The 24180-nt window shown below is 51.4% G+C and overlaps 6 protein-coding genes and 3 non-coding genes across 9 annotated transcripts; 6 read left to right on the top strand and 3 right to left on the bottom strand.

Annotated features, from left to right (window-relative positions):
• Nucleotides 1-139: 139 nt before the first annotated feature.
• Nucleotides 140-2391, bottom strand: BO82DRAFT_358260 (aminopeptidase P family protein). The gene is made up of 10 exons (XM_025636237.1): nucleotides 2103-2391; nucleotides 1832-2029; nucleotides 1635-1762; nucleotides 1181-1573; nucleotides 1084-1127; nucleotides 998-1031; nucleotides 724-945; nucleotides 549-667; nucleotides 367-493; nucleotides 140-308 (listed from the first exon to the last, which is right to left on the bottom strand). The coding sequence occupies exons 1-10, from the start codon at nucleotides 2314-2316 to the stop codon at nucleotides 279-281; spliced, it is 1509 nt and encodes a 502-aa protein (XP_025487623.1). The 5' UTR covers nucleotides 2317-2391; the 3' UTR covers nucleotides 140-278.
• Nucleotides 2392-2673: 282 nt separating this feature from the next.
• BO82DRAFT_395393 (pyridoxamine 5'-phosphate oxidase family protein) lies at nucleotides 2674-3781 on the top strand. The gene is made up of 2 exons (XM_025638788.1): nucleotides 2674-2939; nucleotides 2989-3781. The coding sequence occupies exons 1-2, from the start codon at nucleotides 2876-2878 to the stop codon at nucleotides 3723-3725; spliced, it is 801 nt and encodes a 266-aa protein (XP_025487624.1). The 5' UTR covers nucleotides 2674-2875; the 3' UTR covers nucleotides 3726-3781.
• A 394-nt stretch (nucleotides 3782-4175) lies between these two features.
• BO82DRAFT_319661 (SIR2 family NAD-dependent protein deacylase) lies at nucleotides 4176-5576 on the top strand. Its single transcript, XM_025632683.1, has 2 exons — nucleotides 4176-4693; nucleotides 4796-5576. Exons 1-2 carry the CDS (start codon nucleotides 4363-4365, stop codon nucleotides 5428-5430), a joined length of 966 nt encoding a protein of 321 aa, XP_025487625.1. The 5' UTR covers nucleotides 4176-4362; the 3' UTR covers nucleotides 5431-5576.
• A 630-nt stretch (nucleotides 5577-6206) lies between these two features.
• Nucleotides 6207-9778, top strand: BO82DRAFT_293819 (putative SNF2 family helicase/ATPase; the record flags this gene model as incomplete). The annotated part of the gene is made up of 2 exons (XM_025631804.1): nucleotides 6207-9308; nucleotides 9365-9778. 2 exons carry the CDS (start codon nucleotides 6207-6209, stop codon nucleotides 9776-9778), a joined length of 3516 nt encoding a protein of 1171 aa, XP_025487626.1.
• Nucleotides 9779-12311: 2533 nt separating this feature from the next.
• BO82DRAFT_t278 lies at nucleotides 12312-12402 on the bottom strand. Its single transcript has one exon. It is a non-coding gene; the product is annotated as a tRNA-Leu (tRNA).
• A 107-nt stretch (nucleotides 12403-12509) lies between these two features.
• BO82DRAFT_t277 lies at nucleotides 12510-12625 on the bottom strand. Its single transcript has one exon. It is a non-coding gene; the product is annotated as a tRNA-Leu (tRNA).
• Nucleotides 12626-13257: 632 nt separating this feature from the next.
• Nucleotides 13258-13376, top strand: BO82DRAFT_t276. The gene has a single exon. It is a non-coding gene; the product is annotated as a tRNA-Leu (tRNA).
• A 3830-nt stretch (nucleotides 13377-17206) lies between these two features.
• On the top strand, nucleotides 17207-19536 carry BO82DRAFT_179168 (kinase-like protein). Its single transcript, XM_025630409.1, has 8 exons — nucleotides 17207-17409; nucleotides 17518-17640; nucleotides 17706-17817; nucleotides 17871-18075; nucleotides 18130-18285; nucleotides 18342-18796; nucleotides 18866-18895; nucleotides 18950-19536. Exons 1-8 carry the CDS (start codon nucleotides 17367-17369, stop codon nucleotides 19440-19442), a joined length of 1617 nt encoding a protein of 538 aa, XP_025487627.1. The 5' UTR covers nucleotides 17207-17366; the 3' UTR covers nucleotides 19443-19536.
• A 3055-nt stretch (nucleotides 19537-22591) lies between these two features.
• Nucleotides 22592-23989, top strand: BO82DRAFT_423649 (uncharacterized protein; the record flags this gene model as incomplete). The annotated part of the gene is made up of 1 exon (XM_025640253.1): nucleotides 22592-23989. The coding sequence occupies one exon, from the start codon at nucleotides 22592-22594 to the stop codon at nucleotides 23927-23929; it is 1338 nt and encodes a 445-aa protein (XP_025487628.1). The 3' UTR covers nucleotides 23930-23989.
• Between the last annotated feature and the right edge of the window lie 191 nt (nucleotides 23990-24180).

Consider the following 24180-nt stretch of genomic DNA (forward strand, 5'->3'; position numbering starts at 1 on the left):
CTTAGCTTGATCCTAAGTCCTTGTTCAAATTCCCTAACCACAACTTATTCTGGTTGTAACCTTGACTCTTGAATTCATCTTCTTGACCCAAACCCGGACGCGTTCGGACAATCCCATCGATGCATCACAAAATGTATGACGTCTATCCTACTACCAAAACTTGGTTTGTCTGTTTACCTGCACCTGAACGAGGTCATTACCTCTAAAAATGGGAAAGCTGGTTTCTAGTTTACAATTAAATCGAAGGGTATCTATCCAATATTCCTGTTCCTTCTATCCTAATCCCGAAGGGCTTCAATGTCTTCGACCTAAAGTAGCACCCCGCGTGTCAGCAACAAGTCAGACCGATGAAAAAGCAGATCTTACCTCTTTCACAGCTTCTGTGGTCAGAATGATAGGATTCTCGTCACCGACACAAACACTATCCTCAATGCGAATACCAATACCGCGGAACTTCTCCGGCCAACGGTCGCTTTCGGGGACATACAGGCCACTGGAAAAGAAAAGGATTAGTGTGAGCATAACAAAACTGGGCACGGAATACGCACGGCTCCACTGTGATACACTGCCCTGCCCGCAGAGTATAGCCACGGGAATACCCTGAGCAGTCATGGACATCGAGCCCAACATAGTGTCCAACGTGGTGAGGGAAGAGGATTCCCATGGCCTGTCTCAAATCAGTACCTCGAACACTAGATTGAAGTGGCGTAGGACGGTACTTACATCCCCCGAGACGTCAAATCCGAGTTGTATCAATTGTTCCCGCAGACCGTTCTCAGCAATCGTGTGCAACCGGTCCAAGCTCACCCCTGCATCTTCCCTGCAGAGGGAGAGACAGTGGCGGTGCACGCTCAAAACTGCGTTGTACAGGTCCTTTTGAGGGTCGGTGAATTTGCCATTGACAGGCCAGGTTCTCGTGATATCAGACACATAGGTGCCCGTTTCCTACGACACTGTCAGTTCTTGATCTAGGAGCTCTTTTGGAGAATATACTCACTCCGCCTCCGTCAACAAGGACCATGTCTCCATCTCTGGTTTATCGTATTAGAAGATCGTTTAGTGAGTACGACCGCAGATACTTACCGGAGCAGATCGTCATTTCTAGTGTAGTGAATGCTCAAGGCATTCTTTACATGTTAGGGTCGGTCTGTCGTCTGACATTGAGGTGAGTTATACTTACGGAACCACCCGCAACAACCGGGACAAAGGCACTGCCATCGCAACCGTTGCGTCTGAAGTTATACTCGAGGAATGCGGTCAAGTCTCTCTCCTTGGTGAATGTCTGCCTCATAGCTTCAGTGAACGCCCTGCCCGAGGCCTGTCCCACCCGGCGCATCTGTACGACCTCGTCTTCGCTCTTGAAGACTCTCATCTCGTTCAATATCGGCTTCAGCGGCTTGACCTTGCGGTAATCGACCAGTTTCTTCAGCTTCTCGGAGGTAGCAGTGGGGCCGTAGAGGAAGCGATGAAGGGACGACCGCCCGGGATTCAAGGCGGGAATATCTGTATAGATCGCGGTAGCATCCGACAGGATCTTGGGTAGCAAATCTCCGATGCGATCGATGTCCCCTGACTAGAATCCGGCTTATCGTCAGTGTCCGAATCATTCCATTTAACGGCACAAGCATCCCTACCTCGTCCGCGTTGAAGACATCAATGGCAGCGCGGGTACCCGACCGGGCTCCATCCCAGAGTTCGGCCTTTGCATCCTTCTCGCGCACGTACAAATGGAAGAGGTGATTATTCCCTGATCCGTCATTTGCTGCCAAGTGAGTCAGCACGGTGTACCCTCAGCCTGTTTCATTCTTATTCCGCCATGCCAGAAACTCACCGACGATGGCCAGCGCACTGGGTTCGTTGAAGCCCGTAAGATAGAAGAAGTTGGAGTCTTGACGGTATTCATTGAAGATCCCCGCTGCGCGATAGGTGACCTCCGAGGCAGCCAGCACGGCTACAGCATGCTTGGGCAATTTGTTTGCGAGTCGCGAACGGCGCTGGGCATATTCGAGGGCGGTGATTCCGGGGGTCACTTATTCAACAGAACCATGATCAGCACCCTGACACAATATAAAAAAGAAGCATAATATAGGGACTCTACTCACGTTCACCCGGATTCAGGATATGAGGATGTGTCTCGTGAAGCGGTTGACCGAATTTGAGTTCTGCGGCGGAGATGGAAGCATAGCTTCGGCGAAGCGCAAGACGCGGTTGACGCTGTTGGAGCGCCAGACGACTAGAATGCGATAGGAAAGCGGAGGGTATCTGGTGGGGGAGGTAGCGAGGCCATTGGCGAAGAAGTAATTTGCAGGTCGACATGCTTATTGAAGTACCACCATTGAAGGTGCGTCGAAAGCGCTAGGTTATCGAGAATTCACGTATGGCGTATGGTTCGGATCTTACAACGGTGATCTCCAACATCCGGGGTCCCAAGGTTTATGTTCCTGCCTCAGGCATAAAGCTGCCAGCCTCTTTCGGCGCTGTCGGCCAATCAACATCAAGCAGTTTCCGATGGTCTCCTCCATCGCTGTCTGGATTGGCCGTGGCTTCACAATCGCAGTATCTCGGAGTTGGAAGACGTACCACAGCCCATGCTTCTTATTGTTGAGAAAAGTAGTCAATTGCGAATACTACCTAAGTGACTTGGTGAATACTATGTGTATACCATGCGAACCTGCTTACCGGAAGAATGGACCTAATCCTTTGTAGGATATTTGAGTGACTCATGAACGATAGATTTAAATATACCTGAGCTCACCTCCCTTAGTGTCAACAGAGAGCACGTAACCTCACTTCCCCATTCTACCTGTATTGTACAGCGTGGAAACCACCACATCTGCTCAATTTACATCAAACTTGCTAGGGACAATCCGACAAAATGGGAAGGACTCTAACATATCCCAAGAAACCGTCCAACACCGTCAACCGCTACAAACATCGAGGTAAGATAGTTCCCGCTCGGTAAGCACAGCTCAACTAACCACGATATAGCGACCTACGACCTCGGTGCCATCCATTCTATTATCAACTCCACCCAGGTTCTACATGTGTCCTTCAGCCCAGGGCCGTCTGAGCCCTTTCCCGCTATTCTCCCTATGATTGGGCAGATGGGCTCCTTCGACTACCCATCCGCCAGCATCGACGAGCCACTGGATTGCTACCTCCACGGCTATGTCAGCTCTCGGATCATGAACCTTGCCCGCGACTCGGAGGGGGAGGGCCTTCCCGTCTGCGTGGCGGCCAGTAAAGTCGACGGGCTTATCCTATCACTGACGCCCAACTCCCACAGCTACAACTACCGCTCTGCCATCATCCAAGGCTACGCGCACCTGGTCACGGACGAGGCGGAGAAGCTGTACGCGATGGAGCTCATCACGAACTCCGTGCTGGCAGACCGCTGGGCCAATACCCGTGTGCCGCCCGACCGCGCCGAAATGTCTTCCACCGTCATTCTCAGAGTTAAGGTCGTCAGTGGCAGCGGTAAGATCCGCGATGGTGGGGCGTCCGACGAGAAGAAGGACACTGGCAACGAGGAGGTCACCGACCGGGTCTGGACGGGTGTGGTGCCTGTCTGGGAGACGTTTGGAGAGCCTGTTCCGAGTGAGCAGAACAAGGTGACCGAGGTGCCGGACTATATCGGCGCATTTGTGGCGGCGCAAAATGCAGGGAACCGCGAGTATGCGGAGAAGGCCATTGGGATTCAGCTGCCGAAAGAGGAGCAGCATTGACATGTGTTGTGTTGAAGTACCTGAAGCTTCCTTTTTTTTTTTTTTTTTTTTTTTTTGCTGTTAATATGTTGAAGTGATTTCATCAATGAGCGGGCAGATATTCTTCAATTGATTGTGCATCTAAGCTGTTCATAGCAAGTTCAATTTGTTTATTGAGGGTGAGTCGGAGTTGCCTGGAGACATTGTGCGGGGTGTGGTGAGGGGATTTGGACGTTGATAATGCTAGGCTAGACACAACCTAAGACTCTACCAACCAACCTCTGGGTAAGTGGATTATTAACAAGATATGAGCTCTAAGCTCTGCTCTTAAAGCAGGCTGGCCAAAGTACTAGAGCAAAATGGCTTGGTAATACCCCGATCAATGGATCACGTTGGAGATAAAGTTCTTTCAACGCATATACTTGGGTGGCTACCCCACGTCATCGCTTAGCGTCCCCTCTCGTCGGAACGCCAACATGCTCTCTCAACTTCCGGATTGTCTTGTCCAAGCGACCGGCCAGAAGGAGGAAAGGGATTTCTTAGGGTGCCTACCTAGAGTCGACTTCTCACATTACTGCTATTGTGACTCAATTCGTCCGTATCAAGGCAGGCTACAAGATACACGGACCTACTCCACCTCGTTCCAGAGGCTACCATCATGGCTTCATCCGCCATCCCAGCAGCAGACCTCAAGTCATTCACAGACTACCTCAAAGGGTGCAAAAGAGTTATTGCCCTTCTAGGAGCCGGAATTTCTGCCTCCTCTGGGCTTCCCACCTTTCGAGGTGCTGGTGGGATCTGGCGATCTTACGATGCGACTGCCCTGGCAACTCCTGAAGCATTCAATGCCAACCCCGACCTAGTGTGGCAATTCTACAGCTATCGAAGGCATATGGCCCTCAAGGCCCAGCCCAATCGTGCACACTACGCTCTGGCCAAGCTGGCTAAGAAGAATTCCAAATTCATTACGTTGACACAGAATGTTGACGGTGAGTCTGAGACTGCGCTACCGGGAAAAATGGAGTAACAAAGAGGAAACTAAAGATTGTTTTGTTCGCACACTAACCAGTTGACTTTTTCCCCAAACACAGGCCTCTCGCAGCGAGCAGGTCACCCCTCTCACCAGCTCCACCTCCTGCACGGCTCCCTTTTTACCGTAAAATGTACGTCTTTCTACTGCAGCTACTCGCGCGAAGATGACTTCACCAACCCAATCGTGCCTGCACTCGCCCTTCCGAAGGGTGCGGCAGATCTCGATCCATCACCCGAAGATTCGACAGGCGAGCAGGCGTCTCGAGCTTTGGCGGGCGCGCTCAAGGGCGGAGAAGGCGAAGATGCAGAGCTGGATATCTCCGATGAACGGGTTCCTCTGCCCGCGCTGAGTCCCGACGTCCTTCCTCGCTGTCCAGAGTGCAAGGAAGGGCTTCTACGGCCCGGGGTGGTGTGGTTTGGGGAAAGTCTACCGCTACGAACGCTCGACTATATCGATAAATGGCTGAGTAAGGACACGGTGGATCTCATCTTGGTGATCGGGACTAGCTCGCAGGTCTATCCTGCGGCAGGGTATGTCGATAAAGCGCGCGCAAGGGGTGCAAGGGTGGCAGTCGTTAACATGGATCGCAACGATGTCGGGTCTTCTGGGTTGACTTCGAGGGATTGGTTCTTCCAGGGTGATGCTGGAGTCATCGTACCTCAGATATTAGAGCCTGTTATTGGCAAGGTATAATAAGGGAGGAACCCAGGAGACGGTTCTGACTGGCTATCTAGAATGATTATAGAGCAGGCTACGCAAAGAAGAGAAGAGTGGGGTATTGCTGCTTCACCGCAATTTCTTGTGGATACCATCGTAAATATTTGATGGACGTTTCCGATTTGGCTAACCAGTCAATAAGACGTCATGGTTCTCAAGTCCAAGTCCAAGCTTCTAATTCAATCTAAATCCCCGGGTTTTCATCTGTCAAGGGCTCAAGGCCCTGTGTCGCAGGCTCAAGTTCCATGTTGGGTCCATGCGTCCGGAGCGGTTGCCGGGGCAAAGAGGTGGAACCAAACCAAACAAATGATAGCGCTATCGATAAAATGTGGCAGGCTTCGGCACTAACAGATACCTCTACGTAGCGGCATCTTCTCTTCGGTCTCCATCTCAACCCCTCCATCACCTCCCCTCCATCACTTCAGTTCTGGCATATCCTTAGCATCCTTTGCTCGAGCACGATCTGGAGTGAGTTTATACTTGGGTTTTTAGCTTCCACTTCTTCCTCACCCCTCGTGTGTACTGCAATAACTTTACCTTTCGCCATCATTGTGGGTGTGCCTTGCTAACCACTTGACCGGACCTATACAGGATCAAACTAGACTTCCGCAACCAGATCAGGAACACAAACAAGTGGTCGGACTGCTCTCTTAGAAGCTCGATGCATATATCAGACGCATAAACAAGCGCGGAGCGGCCACTACTAACCTACAGGACCTTATTAAAAACACTTCACGACCACTACCTTCAACATGGCGCGCGAAAGCGATGCTCCGATAGACCCCATGACGCCTCGTCGGCCAACTGACGGGCAGCAACAACCAAAGCAACAGCAGCAGCAGCAACAACAACAACAACAACAACAGGCTCGTCGTGTTCATCCAGAGTTCGGGAAAGCAACTCCTCTTCGCCCAGTGCAACACCAGAGTCACGCTCACCCGAGCCAGAAGACTCATGACCCGAACTCTTCCACTACTGTCAACAACAATCGAGGCAACCCTTTCAACATTCCCAAACCCAACCAAGCTCGCCCCGAGCATCACCGATCCCAGCAACATGGACGACCTCAACACCAGCCTTTCCCCCATCACAAAGGACCGATGACTCCAGGCCCTGCTGGAGGCTTCTCCACCCCTCGTCGGGCGGATCCCTACGACCCTTTCAAGCCCGTTCGCCCCTCTGCCTACAACAACAACCGTTTCTCCCGCCCTACTAACGACGATGTCGTCGAGATCCGCCGGCCCGAAAATTTCACGTTTAATACCCCACGGGCGCCCAAGACGTTCTTTGCCTCCAAGCCATCGGCCATCAAGATGTCGAATGCGTCCCGGAATCTACAGAACTTCGTCGATCTAACCAGTGAGGGTGGGTTCACGCCGAGTGCGCGGCCCAAGAATACGGGATTCGGGTCGATGGATGTGAACGGGTTCGTGGATACGGCGAAGGCGAATGAGAATATCAAGGCATTGTTGGAGGGAGCATTTGAGGACGACGAGGACAATGAGAAGAAGAAGGATAAATCGAAGAAGAAAAAGAAGAAGGACAAGAAGAGAGATTTCAAGAAGGAGAAGAAGGAGGATTTGACGAAAGAGAAGAAGCAGGACACCCTTGACATTGACGATCTTGCCGCGCAGCTGGAGGGCGTGACGGTGAAGGAGACGAGAAGCTCAGATGACAGTGAGGATGAAGACGAGACATCTTCGAGCTCGCCCAAAGCTTCCGCTGAGGATTCGGCGACGGAAAAAGAAGAGGAGGTTACCAGTGAGGTTGATGCTGAGTCAGAAGACGAGGAAGACGAGGAAGACGAGGAGGAGGAAGATGAGGATGATGGCACAGTGGAAGGCCTCAAGGTCAAATTACTTCCTCACCAGCGGGAGGGTGTCAACTGGATGTGCGATAAGGAAACTGGTCGAAACAAGACGAAGGGTGTCCTTCCCAAGGGTGGCATCCTAGCTGATGATATGGGTCTCGGGAAAACTGTTCAGACAATTGCCCTGATCCTCTCCAACCGGAAACCTGCAAATGGATTAAGAAGATCTAAGTCTGAGGATGAGGACGACAGTGACGAGGACGAAGAAGAAGATACTCGGAAACTTCCGCCCGGTCTCAGCAAGACCACTTTAGTCGTCGCACCTCTGGCACTTATCAAGCAGTGGGAAGCAGAGATTCAAGATAAAGTTGAACCCTCACACAGGCTCCGCGTGCTAATTTACCACGGCACTGCACGCGCAAAGGCAACAGACAACTTGGAGGACTACGATGTTGTAATCACTACCTATGGAACTCTGACTTCGGAGCACGGTGCGATCGACAAGAACAAGAAGAAGACGGGCATCTTTTCGGTATACTGGTATCGGATCGTCCTGGACGAAGCCCACACGATCAAGAACCGGAACGCTAAGGCGACCCAGTCTGCTTGTGCTCTCGACGCGGAATATCGGTGGTGTCTATCGGGAACGCCGCTGCAGAACAACCTTGACGAGCTCCAGAGCCTCATCAAGTTCCTACGAATCAAACCATTCAATGATCTGGCCAATTGGAGAGAGCAGATCACGAAGCCCATAGCTAACGGTCGCGGTGGTCTTGCCATTGAGCGCTTGCAGGTCTATCTCAAGATCTTTATGAAGAGACGGACTAAGGATGTCCTGAAGCAGAACGCCAACCTCAAACCGGGTGAAGAGGGCAAGGGAGGTGAAAAGAAGAAGTCCAATGGTTTCCAGATCGTCAAACGAGAAGTCGTCAAGGTTGAAGCCGAATTTATGCCCGGGGAACTGGACTTTTACAAACGCCTTGAACAGCGTACAGACGACAGTTTGGAGAAGATGATGGGCGGTGAAAAGGTCGACTATGCCGGCGCGTTGGTCCTATTGTTGCGCCTCCGGCAGTCGTGCAATCACCCCGACCTGGTCAAGAGCGATCTTGCAAAGGACAAAGATATTCTCCTGCAGACAGGAGCCACTGGTAGCCAACAGTCATCTAAAAAGAGCGATGATCTGGACAGCATGGCGGATCTGTTTGGGGCACTGAGTGTGGTGTCCAAGAAGTGTGATATCTGCCAGATGGATCTTAGCAAGGACGAGGCATCGGGCGGTAGGAGCAGATGCAGAGAGTGCCAGACTACGTTGGATACAAACGTGATGACAACTGACAGGAAGAGAAGGACTGGTCCCAATGCAGTTATTGATCTGACAGAGTCACCTTCGGCGCGCCGCTCTGAGGCCCAGACAGCTCGACTTCGCAGAAACAGAAGAGTGGTCCTCGACAGCGATGATGAGGATGACGAGGATGGCGAGGATGGCGAGTGGATAGTCCCAGAGAACCAGCGCAAGGAAGCCAATCTTGGGAAGGCTGGGGGAACCGACGATGAGGATGCTGAGGGGGGTGGTGAATGGCTCGATTCGGGTGATTCTGACACCGACGAAGATGAACCGGATTCACCGAGTCGGAAGCCTACGAGCATACGGAAAGAGACTCATGGCCTTGTTACTGTCGATAGGGAGGACGATGATGACATCTACCTGAACCCTGGGGATGACGCCGGGGACGTTCTCCCGTCTACCAAAGTCCGTCATCTCATGAAGATCCTCCGACGTGAGTCGGCAGACCACAAGTTCATCGTCTTCTCTGTTTTCACCTCCATGTTGGACAAGATCGAGCCCTTCCTGAAGCGCGCGGGGATTGGGTTCGCGCGGTATGATGGTGGCATGCGTAACGACCATCGCGAAGCGAGCCTCAACAAGCTTCGCAACAACAGTGCCACACGGGTTCTTCTGTGCAGTTTGCGAGCTGGTGCATTGGGGCTGAATCTCACAGCCGCGAGTCGCGTGGTCATCCTGGAGCCATTCTGGAATCCTGTAAGTTGAACCCAGCCTTCTGAGTGTGAGGACTCGTACTAACTTCATAACACTAGTTTGTCGAAGAGCAGGCGATTGATCGGGTTCACCGACTGAATCAGACCCGGGACGTCAAGATCTTCAAGATGATTATCAAAGGCACCGTGGAGGAGCGGATTCTTGACCTTCAGGAGCGCAAGCGCGAACTCGCGAACGTGACCATTGAAGGCAAGACCGCAGCTGCCAAGCTCACGATGAAGGACATGATGGCGCTGTTTGGCAAGGACGCCGAAGCGCGATACAACGGAGACAGCAACATCGACTTGACGCAGACCACTAAGCTGCTGGCCTCTGGTGCTGATTGCAGCTCTCCGTACGTGAGCCAGAGCAGCGCAAATCGATCCGCCGAGTCGCAGTCACGCGAGCGCCACCGTCAACAGGGCAACCGTGCCTCTCGGACGGAGGATTCGGTGTATGGGAGACGTTGGTAATGCAGATGATGGTTGCATGATCAAAATTTGAAATACATCCTGTGATGGGCCATGAACATGGATTCCTTGACAGGAGGTCAATGCATTAGAAGGTGTTAGTTGGGGGTTAGCTAGAGGGATACACGGTTTCAGGACTTTACTAGTGCGTTACATTTTGTTATATGAATATGAATCAAATCATGATTTCGGGGTTTATGCTGCTTATTTTCTGGTAGACAATGGGATACATTTCCAGAACTTCTGACTCGTATCTCGTATCTCCTGGAGTAGGAAGATGGTAAGTTAGTATATAGCTTGGCAATCCTGTGAAACCATACTCCGCACTGTTTCACGACTCTGTCCACCGTTTCAGATTCGGCAGGGATCAAGGAAGTTGGGCCTTACAGATATAGACTATATGTCACCCGGCCTCTTGACTACCTTGTCCGTTTGGCTACGGAGTAGGTGAATTGGAAACAGAGACACTAGGTATTACAACCCACATCCGGCCTTGTCTATCCTTGACCACGGGAGTTGGGGTCTCCCTCGCGCCGTATTTGAGCAAGGGCTAGTTTGAGGGGCTTCTTGCTTCTCTTGCTTCCTTTGTTCTATTTAGATCTATGGCTTCCGTGATGAAGATGATATCTTCCATCCTCGTTTTGATCATGGCGCTTGGTGGGTGTTGAGACAACCAATACCCGAGACGAGACTGTGCTGATAGACAAGGCCCTCCTCTCTTACCCTGATCTTGATCTTCACTCGCCCCTTCAATTTATCGCCTGCTCCACTACTATAGTCATGATCTCCCATGGTCCAGTATATGGTGGTGCTGTGAAGAAGGCATAGAGTGAGTGCAATGTGGAATCATACATAGTACTCTGTACTAAGTGGTTAGGGCGGCGGGGTATGATGGATCGGAATTGTCATGTTGCCCCCTTGCGATCAAAGATCAAGCCTTACCATACCAATCCTTTAAGTGGATGCCTTCCTAGCAGGAAGGAAGGGATTGGGGGGGCTAGTGGAGCTGTGGACACACACAAATCAATACCTACGCACTGATGCAGAAATCTTGATTATCTACCTTAAGGCTGTGCAGGATTGCTTGAATTGCATTTCCGGCGGTACGGCGAACCGCGAATTAGAGTTGAGGAGGGGGAGGGAGGAAGGTGCACAGTGCGTTAGGTAGTCTATGTGATCCATCACAACGATGGACGGTTGGTGGGTGGCGACAGTTAGTTGGGTAAAGTGCTTCGCTTTTGTTCGGCTCTATGGCTTGGGGGTGTGGGGATGGGTACTCATACATTGATTGAATATACTTATACTACTCGAGTAGATAGTTACTGGGGTGGGGTGGAGTGTGGTTGCTAATGTGGTTGGTGGCTTTGCGGGGTTGAGTGGTGTGAGGAATTCGTCAGGTAGATGACATATTTGGTGGGTTGCGGACAGTGAATCGTGGTGATCGGCGTCTTTTTTCTGTCATTGGGAATTATTGAGTGGTAGCAGTGACTGTAATTGTAACTGTCTGCTGTACTAGTATATGTGCCTATCAATGTACAGTACAAGATCATATGTCCACCGACCTAGTTCCGTAGGTCCAGGGGGATAATTACGCCACTATCTAGCCTATCTGGCCTCATGCGAGCGAGCATGCCCGGAAACCATTGGACTGATTAGGGTGAAGAGGGGGGGCAGCCACCGCCATAAGTGCAGTACTCCTACTCTGCAGGCCCTGTGCCATAATAGCCAAGGACTATGGACATAGACCGCGTGGAGCGATTGGACCCTTGCGCGCTAATCGCTCGTCACGGCCAATCAATTGGATTTGGAATTCTAGCCCTGCCCAGACAGTCCCGAGATAGGCTAACTGAATACCGAAATGATATGGGATATCCGGTCTGGATTGCTGCTGCTGCTGCTGCTGCTGCTGCTGCTTCCTAGCCCGCTCATGGTATTCATTATACTCGTTATGCTACACTTGGGACAAGTGGAATGCGGTAGCGAGATCTGCCAAGTATATCAGAGTCGGACAGTGAGCCGTATTCGTTAGGGGTTGCTGGACTATTCGTCATACTGGTAGATAAGCGAGTGGTTTGTGGTTCATGTCAGCGGGGAATGCCATCCCCCGTTGCCGATCAACACGGGAAGTACATGTGTATGAGTCCGTTTGGGGTGCAACCAGCCCCTGATACGAGAGGACGGATGGTCTGGTCTGTGGCTTGGGTGGCTGCGGGGAGAGGAGGTTGTTGTCGATCAGGGAGAATTGGCCCCGGGGATATTGCCTGGGAGGGTTAGAGATGTGGTGCGATTGGGAATCGGGCGGGTTGGTTGTGGTTGGTGCCTCCGTAGATATTCTGTCTGGGTGGTTATATCCCGCGGACTATCGGCGCAATTGCGTGGTCATGCTGCAGGGGATGCCGGAAATGAGGTTTATACCTGAGTTACGGGTGGAAGTGGGTGACAGGTGTAGGGTTGGTTTGGGCAAAAAAAAAATGGCTGATGAATTCAAACTTTTCTTTGGGTGGTGGATTGATGTGCATCAGATATAAAAATGGATTGGCAAGAGCGCGGTTCGAACGCACGACTTCTTTCGAAGATCAGAGTTCAATCTCTTAAATCTGACGCCTTAACCACTCGGCCATCTTGCCACCTGCAACAAAAATTACTTGAAACCGATCCATTGTAGTCTGAGCAAACCACTGCTCCGCACTAGGAAGTTGGGAGTCACGGCACTTAGAGTGGAGATAAAAAGCTATGACAAGAGTGGGATTCGAACCCACGCCACTTGCGTGACTGCAATGCTCTTCAGATGTGATCTGAAGAAGGAATAGTCCTTGAGTGCAGCGCCTTAGACCGCTCGGCCATCTTGCCCTTGGTGATAGAAAGGCTTGTTAGCAGGTATGACAGCCAGTTTGTAATCCGATATATCTCCATGCCGATTAATTAGTTGTCATACGAATGAGTTGTCGTACGAAGGACTATTAGAAGTTTATACTCCGTTCAGAACTGTGATCGTTATAGACCGCCGCAGGGTGTTATATACAACATGGAACCACGGGAGACAAGCAACCTCCGTACGTGTGACGTAGGTATATATAACTCGTACGTACCGCCAGTGGAATTGCCGGTAGCTCAGCTGATCTACTACAAATATCCATCAGCTAATATTCATATCGGACTCTACAAGCAAGAGATACAATGCACAGTGCACACCATATAGTGTCTACTGGAGCACACCGGCCAGGAACACAAAACCAACAGTGCATACCAAGCTTCACAATTGAGAGTACACTCTTTACGGATCTCTCATTATGAAACCGACATACCAATGCCTGACCTTCTATTTGATCGGGATAAGTCAACATCGTGCAGCTTAAACAAACGCGCGCGTTGAACCCCAAGCAACAATCCAGAAACATAACCAAGTTGAGTGTAATAGGACCACTGAGTAATTACTTGCCGCTCTCGACATAAATTTATACTGGAGTGTATTTGTCATCACAGGCAAGATGGCCGAGTGGTCTAAGGCGCTGCACTCAAGGACTACTTCTCCTTCTCCAGATAGCATCTGAAGAGCATTGCAGTCACGCAAGTGGCGTGGGTTCGAATCCCACTCTTGTCATAGCTTTTTGTTTCTTCGAACTTCTTTCATCTGTTTAACATGCCGCTCTGCATCCTCCTCGGCGTATGTACGTACAGCTTGTTGAATAGCTACAACCTTTTCTTTCTACGTGCACCCGCCCCAAGCCCTACTGCCGTTGTCCGACACTAACCAAGTACACCTCGCAAGAACATGACCACAGCACGGGAGACGAGCTTGTCACACTCGCACCGCCTGTCGCTTGTCTCCTGCACTAAGACCACCCCTAAGGAGAGCTAAGGTTTCCGCCCGGGGACAGTCACCGCAACACTGCGTCCCAGACTAACCAAGAAGCTGGCCAGGCCCCGCCGATCAGCGCCGTTGACGAGACAAGAGGCCGGATGCAATGGGCGAGGGCTCCACCACATCTTCGGGCCAAGAGCCTAGGAGGAACTTTGGGGGTCGGACCCGCCTTACTAGAAACGATGATCCTGCAAATTGGGTTGGGGGGGGGGGAAGAGATGGATGGATGGGACCAGTGGACTTTCTTCGACGTATTCTTCCCTTGGGGGCGTGATGACCTTAGTTGTTCCTTTGTGATGGGACAGAGGGTTTACCATGGTGTAGGATAGGCGGAGCAAGAGTTCGCTTCGAACACGTTCCCAGCAGTCCGTTGCTGGGTTGAGCCTCCCTGGTCTTGGGATTGTTTGTTATATGTATGTACGAGTAACAAACTTGCGGAAGCCGATCGAGAGATGTATAGACCGTCAACTGAATAGGTATGTACTATGCAAATCGCATCGGATGCTGACAGACAGTCAATCAACCCATCACTTTAACTCTGACAGGGATTACTCTGCAGCATTCTCCATCCACCCAAATCTGAAACACCAGACCAGGACCGACAGGGATGGATGCAGCTAGCGTGAGCATCAACCCAGCGTACATGATCTGCGGGCTATTCGTGGCAACAGAGTGGGGAGGGCTTTTGTTCTCCAAATCTTACACCTACATAGTACCGGTGCAGCGCAGCCAGCGACTGCAGTGACGGGCAATGCCTGCTCCCATGGACGGCGTACTCCGTATGGTCGTTCACCGGATGAAAGAGATTCTGCCCCCAAGCGGCAGCCGGGGCACACTTTGCATCCGGTTGGTACAGCACTTAGGACTGGTTGGGAGGGTCAAAAACGTGGCGGCCACGAGATGTTGCCACGCATAACCCTACGATTGGTTTCTGGGAGGAGGACGAAGAGGAGGAGGAGGAGGAGGAGGAGGAGGAGGGAGGGAGGGATTGGCTCGAATACTGTGGTTGGTAGCCCTGACCAAATTGGTGCAGGGAAGAGGAGAATGGAAGAAGGAGGGAACACGAAATGCGACCGCAAAGAACAAGACAAGCGCACGGGCGGCGGCCACTCACTCAGACAAGCAACTAAAATGCAACTAAGCCGCAACTAAGCGGTGAACAGATCATGTGAACGGTGAAACAATCATCAATCTACCTGTGAACAGAGAGGTAGCGGTTTAGTTCTCAGAAGTACCGAAGCCTTCCATGGAAGTTCCTTGCGTGTGTTGGATAGATCCATATTCATCTAGGTATCCATTGATGCATCCATACATCCATCCATCCATCCATCCATCCACCCATCGATCAATCATCAGCAACTAGATCAAACGATCGATCGGGAGAGGGGCTGTTTCTGGCCGGACCAGGCTGCATGGCAGGGATGATGTCTTCTTTCTTTGTTCGATGCTAAAGTAGTGGACATTAGTCTGGATGGTTGCTAGAATGGTTGGCAAGGATGTCTTCATTCTTGTAACTATCATGAAAGGGGCTCTCTGCCTGCCTGCCTGCCTGCCTGCCTGCCTGCCTGTCTCTCTGACTCCATCCAGTATGTCCTTCCTGCCCTTGGGACCCTCTCCGATGTTACCGGATACCACCCATTCTTTTTAGCTTTCCCCAGCAGCCTCGATGTCTCTCCACCACATGATACATTTACCACCCTTTGGCTGCTACTTGGTATTATCCAACGAATAGTGGATTCATACCTCTTTTGCTTGGGCCCTCTCAACGGAAATCCTCCTTCAACTTTTGCCCCTTTTCTTCTAGCCACTCTTTGAGCTTCTTCTGGAAACTAAGTTGTCATCATCACCGTGCCGGCACCAGTCAGCGTCGCTTATAGTCGCTCGACTGTAATTGGCCCTACAGCATAGTTGAACTCAGTACGCTATCTTCTAGGCTGGGGACTCACCCCCGATACCGTGGACAATTCGACAGGATTGACGATGACCACATGCTCCCACCAGATCAGCTCAGCCGCAAACGATCTTGACATCTACATCCATCGCATAGTCCGAGCCCGAGGACCCAGATCGTTGGATGCAGGCGTATGGGTCAGTCAGCTCGTGTTGGCGACGACATAGTTCATCCTGTCTTGCCCTGGTTTTACCCTTCTTCCCCCCTCTCCCCCGTAGTCGAACATCACGTCTTCCGGAGCTTAAATCCGAGAGGATTTGGGGCCCGAAGCTAAAGATGAAGAAAGACAAACAAACATCCAAAGACAGGTTTGACAAGCCGAAACAAGAAACAGAATAAGAAAAGAAGCCGAAGCCGAATTAGAAGCAGGAAAAAGCAACCGTCGAGAGGCTACTGGCGAAGAAGTGGCCCAAGACGGGGATACTAGTCTAGTTAGCAGTATCTTAGTAGTAGTAATACGAACAGCATAAGTTAGCTTGACCCGAGTAGTTATTCCCAGCAACTAAGGAATTATTGACCTGGATTTGAGTTGGACACCATTTGGGGGCTTCATGAGCCTCTAAGGCTGACTTTGGGATTTTGGTTGAATTTTTCTTTTTTTGTTTTTTCTCATTGTTTTTTTCCTTCTCTCTTTCCGTATAATTTTGTATGCACATTGATTAGGTTAGTTCATCGACAACCGATTACCTTGCTTGAAGACGGGAGGAGATCTTTAGGAGGCGACTACTCCGGGCCCGCCTATGCTCTCTCTCTCTCTCTCTCTCTCTCTCTCTCGCCCTCACACACTCAATCTTTCTCCCTCTCTCTCAGACTCTCGGTTTCACTTACAAGCATCCAGAGTCCGACCGACCGACCGACCAAGCTGGAGACTGCCTCCTCCTCAGCTCACTCACTCACTCACTCACTCACTTACTTTAACTTTGTTACTACAAACTCCTTCTCTCTCTACCTTAACCATACCTACCCATACCCACCACATCCACACTTTACTCACTCACTCACTCACTCTTTCTTTTTCCCCATCTCTTCTACCAACCACACTATCTTAGGGGCTTGCTTTCCTCCCCCCGTTCCTCTCCTCCTTACACACCTGACTCGGAAATTCCTCAGTAACTTTTCTTCCCGCTCTTCTCTCTCCGTTCCTCTCTCAACCACATACACCTTCTCCTCTTCCCCCCCCTCCCCCCCCTTCTCTTCGTCTTCCCCGAATAACCCTCCGCTTCGTGGTTCTTGCCGGGTCGTGTCTCGTCTTTTTTTATTTTTATTTTATATTTTATTTTTCAATTTCCCCCCTTTCCTAATCCATTAATCTTCTCACACCCTCACACCTCCAAACTCACCGCAATCTGTCTCGACTGCTAGAACTCTCTTCATTGGGGTAGGTCTCACCTGTCAGATTGCTGTCTTTTCCCCTGCCAATCGGGAAAATGAAACCCCTCCGCCCACGTTCTTCCGCGCTCTGCAGAGACCACTGCACTCTTCCGCATTTCTCGAATTTCAAACTAACTTCTGCTTGTCTTGCCCAGTATAGCTCTGCATGTGTGAGCTCGCCGATTGACCTATAACTCCCATTCTGCTCCAGCCGTTCCCCGTGCCGAAATAAATCTCCATCCGTTTCCCTGCCCTCCTTCGCCTCCCCCCCTCATTACAGCATTGAACCCTCGACACCGAGCTATCTTTTCGACCGACAGAACCGTGATCGAATGGGATGTTATCGGAGGTGACTCAAAAGGAAGGATCTCAGCATTTGTTGTTACACAGCTTACACAGCTTCTTAAATGGGGAACTCTCAAGGGAAACAGGTGGTCCCCACCGATGAGTGTGCGTAACTGCTTTCCGCCCCCCCTGACTTTCCACCGGACGCATTTTCGAGCGAGCGCAGCGATGGGAAGATAACGTATGGGTCACATTACTGATCGTTGCATGCAGTGAACTTGAACCAGTTCCGCCTGCTACGGGTGGTAGGAAAAGGTGCTTTTGGAAAGGTCCGTATTGTGGAGAAGAAAGACACGGGCTTGACGTTCGCATTAAAATACATTCGGAAAGAAGAAGGTACGACTTCGCTAACCAAGCACTCGCAACTTCCTGCTGACAATCTCTTCTTTTGCTGTGTCCAGTGGTCCGGTCGGAAAGCGTACGAAACATCATCCGTGAACGGCGCATGCTGGAACATCTCAACCATGCCTTCCTCTGTAACTTGAGATACAGCTTCCAAGATATCGAATACATGTTCGTTTCCCAACAGCTCCCCCGATGCGATTAAGTTACTGATGTCCCCGAAGTTATATTGTGGTAGATTTGATGAATGGCGGCGATCTGCGATTCCATATCTCAAGAAAGTGTTTCACCGAAGAAGCTGTACGATTCTGGGCGGCGGAACTGGGCTGTGCTTTGCGGTACATTCACTCGCAGGGTATCATCCATCGTGACGTGAAGCCCGACAATGTGCTCTTAGACTCGGAAGGACACGTGCATTTGGCCGATTTCGTATGTTTCTCTTCAGCAGCTGGAAGAGATCTTTCGCTGACCTGATTCCTGCAGAATGTGGCCTCTGACTTCCGGCCCGGCAAGCCCCTCACGAGTAAATCTGGCACGCTGGCCTATTTGGCCCCCGAGGTTTACGAAGGAGGCGGGTACTACAGCGAAGTCGATTGGTGGTCGCTTGGCGTGACCTTTTATGAATGTATTTATAACAAGGTTTGTGGAGTGATCCTTGGAACAAGGCCGAGTCAGTACGCTAATTCTCATTCCAGCGTCCATTCGAGGGCCGCAGCCAGGACGTGCTCAGCGAAAACATCAAAAAGGCGCAACCGAAGTACTATGTCACGAACCCAGCCGTATCTGTCCCGTGTCTTCGAGCGTTATCCGCTCTGATGGAAAAGGACCGTTCGAAACGAATTGGAGCCACCGGCTTTGAGACATTTACGTCGCACATGTTCTTTGCCGACATCGATTTCGAGGCCCTGGAAAGAAAGGAAATCCCCCCCGTGTTTCGACCCTCCAGCGACAAGACCAATTTTGATGCCACGTACGATTTGGAAGAATTACTTTTGGAGGAGGCGCCGCTCGAGGCCAGGGCCCGCAGACAAAAACCGCGGGCGGAGTTGCGGGAAGACGCCACGGCGAAGGAGATCCGGGAGGACGAGCTTCATCGCCTCATAGAGACGATGTTTGAGCCCTTCGATTATACTCGGGTATCCTACAATGGGTATGTCAACGTCATCGACAGCGGTTGTGTTTTGATAAGTGGTATGTGATCCGCTAACCGAAAGTCTAGAAGCGCTGCCGAAGCCATTGCCAATTCATCGTGAGTATTCCCTCGTCGCTGTAAGGGCCGAACCCGTGGCTAACTTCGCGCTAGAAACCCCGAAGAATGTCTTCCCATTCAATCCGCATCCGCCCACACACGGCAAGTTTCACAACCTGATCTCTCGAGAAACTCACCGCCTCCACGGAACGAAGGATCGGTCGGTCACTTGACCCAGCCCGACACCCCCTCCCCCCAGAGCGAGACCCCGACTTCTCAGCAATCCCTGCCACCACCGGCCCCAGCTCCTTCGTTCAGCAGACCGCTACCACCACCCGCAGCTGGTCGTCCCCGGGGCGCAACACGGAAAGCTAGCAAAGGTGGCGGCGTGCAGATGGTCTTAGAGGAAGCCGGAAGTTGGAGTGAGCTCGCGGATCATAGCTCTACTCTCCCGGCTGAAGGATACGACACCGTCACCGGTAAAGGCAAAGGCTCAAACAGCGGCATGCTTGCTTTTCTGAGCCGGAAAAAGGGACGCGATAGGAGTCCCAAGCCCCAAGAACCTGGTGTTTTGGGCAAAGAAGGTGCAAGACAGATCATCAGTTGAGATGGGTTTGTGGCGCCTCTACCAAGGGAGAGAAGAGATACTTTCGGCTTGACTTGAGCATCATTGGACACGAGAGCTGATGGTCGGCTTCAGCTTGAAGAGGAGAAAGCTTGGCTTGCGAATCAGTGCGGCATAGATTCCTGTCAGCCTGAGTCGTGGTTCGAAGGCAGCTAGCTATGTACCATGGATGGAATCTCGAAGACTGCAGGCCAATTGGTTCAGTCCTACCAAACTTACACGCCACATCGATCCATGTGGTGCGGCCGCAATGTTTTGTGTCCGCCGCAATGCCGGGGTATCTTACTCAACTGAATTTGTTTCCATTACGCCGACTGACTCGAGCTCGGAACTCGACTTGCCAGTCACCAAATCGACCCGAAAAGAGTCTTGTGATACGACAGCACTAATTTCCTACCGGTTCTCCTATCACCCCTCAGAATCAACACGGATCATCCACAACACTTAATTTTGGCTTGTTTTTGTGATTCACCCGGATCCAACGCAGACAAGGGGTTTCTTCGACCATTCTCCCCGAGACGTGCTCGGGAGTTGTACAGACAGGAGTGGCATACGAACCGTTTATAATATACTTGATCGATTTTCATGTTCAGTCTTTTATGGCATGCCCGATGATGGTTGCGTTGTATTCTACTTTCTGTTGTTGTCATCCGCTCTCCCTTTGATTTCTTTGCGGCGTTTGCATACCCCTCCGGCTAGTCTTTGCCCTGAAGTTGTTCTGTTTTGTCGATCTTATCATGAAGAGAGGTAAAGACCGGGTCAGGGTGAAGGTCTTTCTACATCTGTAACTAATGATTTATTACCCTGATTATACCTATAGACGTGTCGTGGAAACCTGTTGGGATGCAGATTGGTTGAATATGATGCATATGTCGTGTGAATTTGAACAGTTTGGACAACTGAAACCATTTTGAACTTCCTTTGCTTTACTGTTGTTGTTATGCAGCTCCTTGAGGTTGCTTTGCGAGAGATCTTGAAGGTTTTACATAGCTTCAAGTGTTGTACCAAGGAGAACTTGGCCAGATAGGGAAAGTGACAAACATAGTTGATAGGCCCGGAACGCTGCACTCATAAGCAGATATCTCCAACTTCACCATGCACCCCCCCTGTCTTGTTGTATCGCACCTTATTTTCCTGCCTCTTGGGTCCCAGGCATCATCTCATATATCATCGCCGTCAGAGATGGAGTAGAGGTTCCGAAAGTCGAACCCGAATCAAGGTCTGGTACAATTGCGGCCATTTTGCTAATCCGCCCTCTCCAGGTAATTGCAACCTTAGCTTTTACTGTACACAGAGACTCTCTGTCTTGGCCCATGTCATACCACATTCCCATCAGAGAATACGAGGTATTGTCCCGTTCACTCACGCCATCGACTTGAGAGCAGGTCTCTCCCATCATTCTCCATGACCTACACCGAAAGAACAGGAAGAAGGGAGCCAGGTATCTGCATCGCGCAACTCCAGATGAATCAATCAATGGCCATGCCGTAAGTGGGTCATGGACGCAGGTATGCCTGCTCGTAATGCTCTAGCTTCTGTTCATAGGGACTTACAAGGGGAGTAAACACCTACCATTTGCCCGCGGACCATTCTCGTGTACTGTGTTCAGTGTACATTGTTTACCTGAAGGGCCGCCATATCTGTCTATTCTTCTTGAGATGGAGTCTTCGCATCTCCGCGCTGATGACGTTACTGAGATCGAGACCCAGACAATCTCCAATGGCCTGAAGGGCACGTCAAGAGAAACCCACCCTGGTACCACTTACTTGGACAAGGCAGCGCAGCTTCCGTAGCCAGTATCGGGGTACACAGTCTTTCGGTCGGATGCTAACAAGCTCATCGTCTTGCTTGAAATACCTTGTTAGCTATACTGGAAGTTCACCGATTGACCCAGGGTGGCGCATGCCTCACGTATCCTTTGAGGAGATGGGTTTGGCAAGGGAGGAGTTGGCTAGGAGCTTTGCACAGCTCGCTCGGAAGCTATCAGAGATTGTCCTCTTTGCCGCTCGGCTCGACAAATGCAATTCTGGATATCAGTGATGAGAGGAAGCTGGTTGCATCGACCTCGATCATTCTTCTCCACGGAGAATCGAAGTTCATATGTTAGGTGCCTCCAGCACAGCTGACACGAGAGCAATGGTCCGATTAGCTCTGGGTGATACTACTCCAGCCTTGAGGCGTACCTTTGACAAGCTTGCAACATTGGGGCTGAACGTCCAACTCCAATACTTATATGCACGATATTGTTCCCGCAGTATCATTGTTCACCCCTGCGTGAGTCGCATAACGAGGTCGAAATGGCATGGGAACAGGGGTCGGTCGCCTCTGAAAAATCACATATATCATGAACAACCAGAGACTCTGCCAACAGACTGGCTCTAGAGCATATCATCCGGACTACTGGCCAGGACGAAGATCACAAATTATAGGATCTCCCTGGCCTGAGGTTCAAAGTCAAGACCCATCCGAAGTCGTGAGTGCGTTCCTTTTTTACGATGTGAGTAGTATCATCAGTGCGTGCGTGTGTGTCAGAGGGAGGGAGAAAGAGAGAGAGGGAGGCCATCAGCAATGAGTGACGAAGAAAGATGATGAGCTGGCTCAGCCACAGGATCTTGCAGCCCCAGACACCGGTGTGGCTGTCCTGAGTCCTGGAATATATCCTGCCCACTATCCATGCCAACAGCTATTCTAAGAAAGCATATCGCATTAAAGTGGACGGATAATCGGATGTCCGGCTTCAGATCAATCCAGCCATAGAACAAGCTGTTTTCAGGCAGGGGATGAGCACTGTCGTTGCTGATTAGAGCTGAAGCCCTCATGTGGAGGACTTCGAGAAAAAATAGAGAAGACAGGGCACCTCTCAGAAAACACGAACAGGAAGAGGTATTGAGATTAACAGCCGCACAGATAGTGCTTTCTTGACATACCTGGATAGGCAAAAACTCGGCTGAGATGCATGTGCTCTAGCTGATGCCTGATGCCCCCCCCGGCGGATGTAGCCTAAAAGGACGCAAGGAGATGGGAAGAGAGGGCTTTTTTTCCATGTCACAAACCAATTTTACGACCCGAACTCAAGTCTATAAATACGTATTCCGCATAGACAGGCGAAGAAGATACTCAGACACCACAACATGGAGCGCCTACCCAACGAATTGCTTTTTATAATCGGAAAGCACACCATGGACCGATGGCGCCCCGCGAAGACACTGTGCTCGCTGACCCTGTGCTCTCGGCGGTTGCATTCAGTGTTTCAACCTTTGTTACTTTATCACATTACTCCCAACTGGTCTATCCATATCGTTCATTTGATTATACGCCTCTGGAGACACCCCGAGCTGGCTAGGAAGGTGCGTCATTTGGTGACTTCATGGCTAGACTGTGACGGTGGACCCTGTAAAGGTCTAGGCGAGGACGAAACCGTCGGGGACGATGTGGTCGAATTTGTCGACGCTGCATTGGACGAGATTCTCGAGGCGGAGGAAGCAGACACGAGGACCAAATGGAAAGAGCATCTGCTGATCCCCTGCGAGGAGGCCTGGTTAGGGCTACTCCTCGTCCGCACCACCCATCTGGAAACCATCGAGTTCTCCCACGGGTCCACGGAGCTGATGGCGGACATTCTGCGCAAGGCCGCACGGCGCCAGCGACCCTTCCACCGTACCTCTCCCTTTCCCCATCTCCAAGAAGTCTTCGTCTCATCCCAAACGGCCGATACCTGGGTAGATTCGGCATTTCTTCAGCCCTTCTTCTACTTCCCGGCGGTCCGAAAGATCGACGGGGGACCCGTCGGCGAGTCGTACCGGGACGGCACCGAGACCTGGTCGCGGGACATCCGCCATTCGTCACGCCCGGTGCGCGAGGTTACTGTTCGGCCCGCGTGGTGGTGCCGCGGCATGCTCGACTGGCTTGCCGCGAGCCCGGCGCTCGAGCATGTCGCTCTTGTCTTCGGGCTGCACCGGGACGAGGACCATCTGCCGGAGAAGTGCAAGTTCCACGCTCCGGAATTCCGCCACGCGCTCCTCCCATTCACCAGGACACTCCGGACCCTTCACCTACAAGTCGAAGACCCGTTCGAGGAGAACTGGCGGTCGGTCACCAACGACAGGCGGCCGTTCGGGTCCCTCCGGGAATTCGCCGTGCTGGACGAGCTGCGCATGCGGTGGGTGCACCTCCTGCAAGCCCCCCCGGCCCGGATTTCCCGCTTCTGCGGGAACAAGACGCGGTCGCTTGTGGAGATCCTTCCCGCCTCGCTGAGGCGGCTGGACGTGCTGGAGCTCGAGGAGCACTATTATATCGATCTGCTGTTGCAGTTGTCGCGGTTGGTGCAGCACCGGACCTCATTCCCGCGACTGAGGCGAGTTGGAGTCTACGTGAAGGAGGTAGATGGAGACCTGCGGAGCGCTTTGCAGCAGGAATTCGCGTATACGGGGATCGACGTGACGGTGGAGGTGCAAGAGTCCAGATGGTAGGCAAATGGGCGGCCATGGGAAAAGAAATCAGTATAGGCTGGCGCATTGATTCCTCACGAGTCTGGTTCTTCGACTTGCTTTAGAAAATTTGATTAGATTGCGAGTGCTTTCTTTATTTTTGGTTCTGGGACTGTCTACATTATTCTCTCCGTTGCAAGCCCATGTATATTGTGTATCAGAGCGCAGGTTGTGGCCCGTCTGCACATTGAAGCAGTATACGCTCGCAGGACAGTATCATTATTGTACGAGAG

Source organism: Aspergillus uvarum, assembly GCF_003184745.1.
Source record: "Aspergillus uvarum CBS 121591 unplaced genomic scaffold BO82scaffold_68, whole genome shotgun sequence".
In the NCBI taxonomy this organism is placed as follows: domain Eukaryota; kingdom Fungi; phylum Ascomycota; class Eurotiomycetes; order Eurotiales; family Aspergillaceae; genus Aspergillus; species Aspergillus uvarum.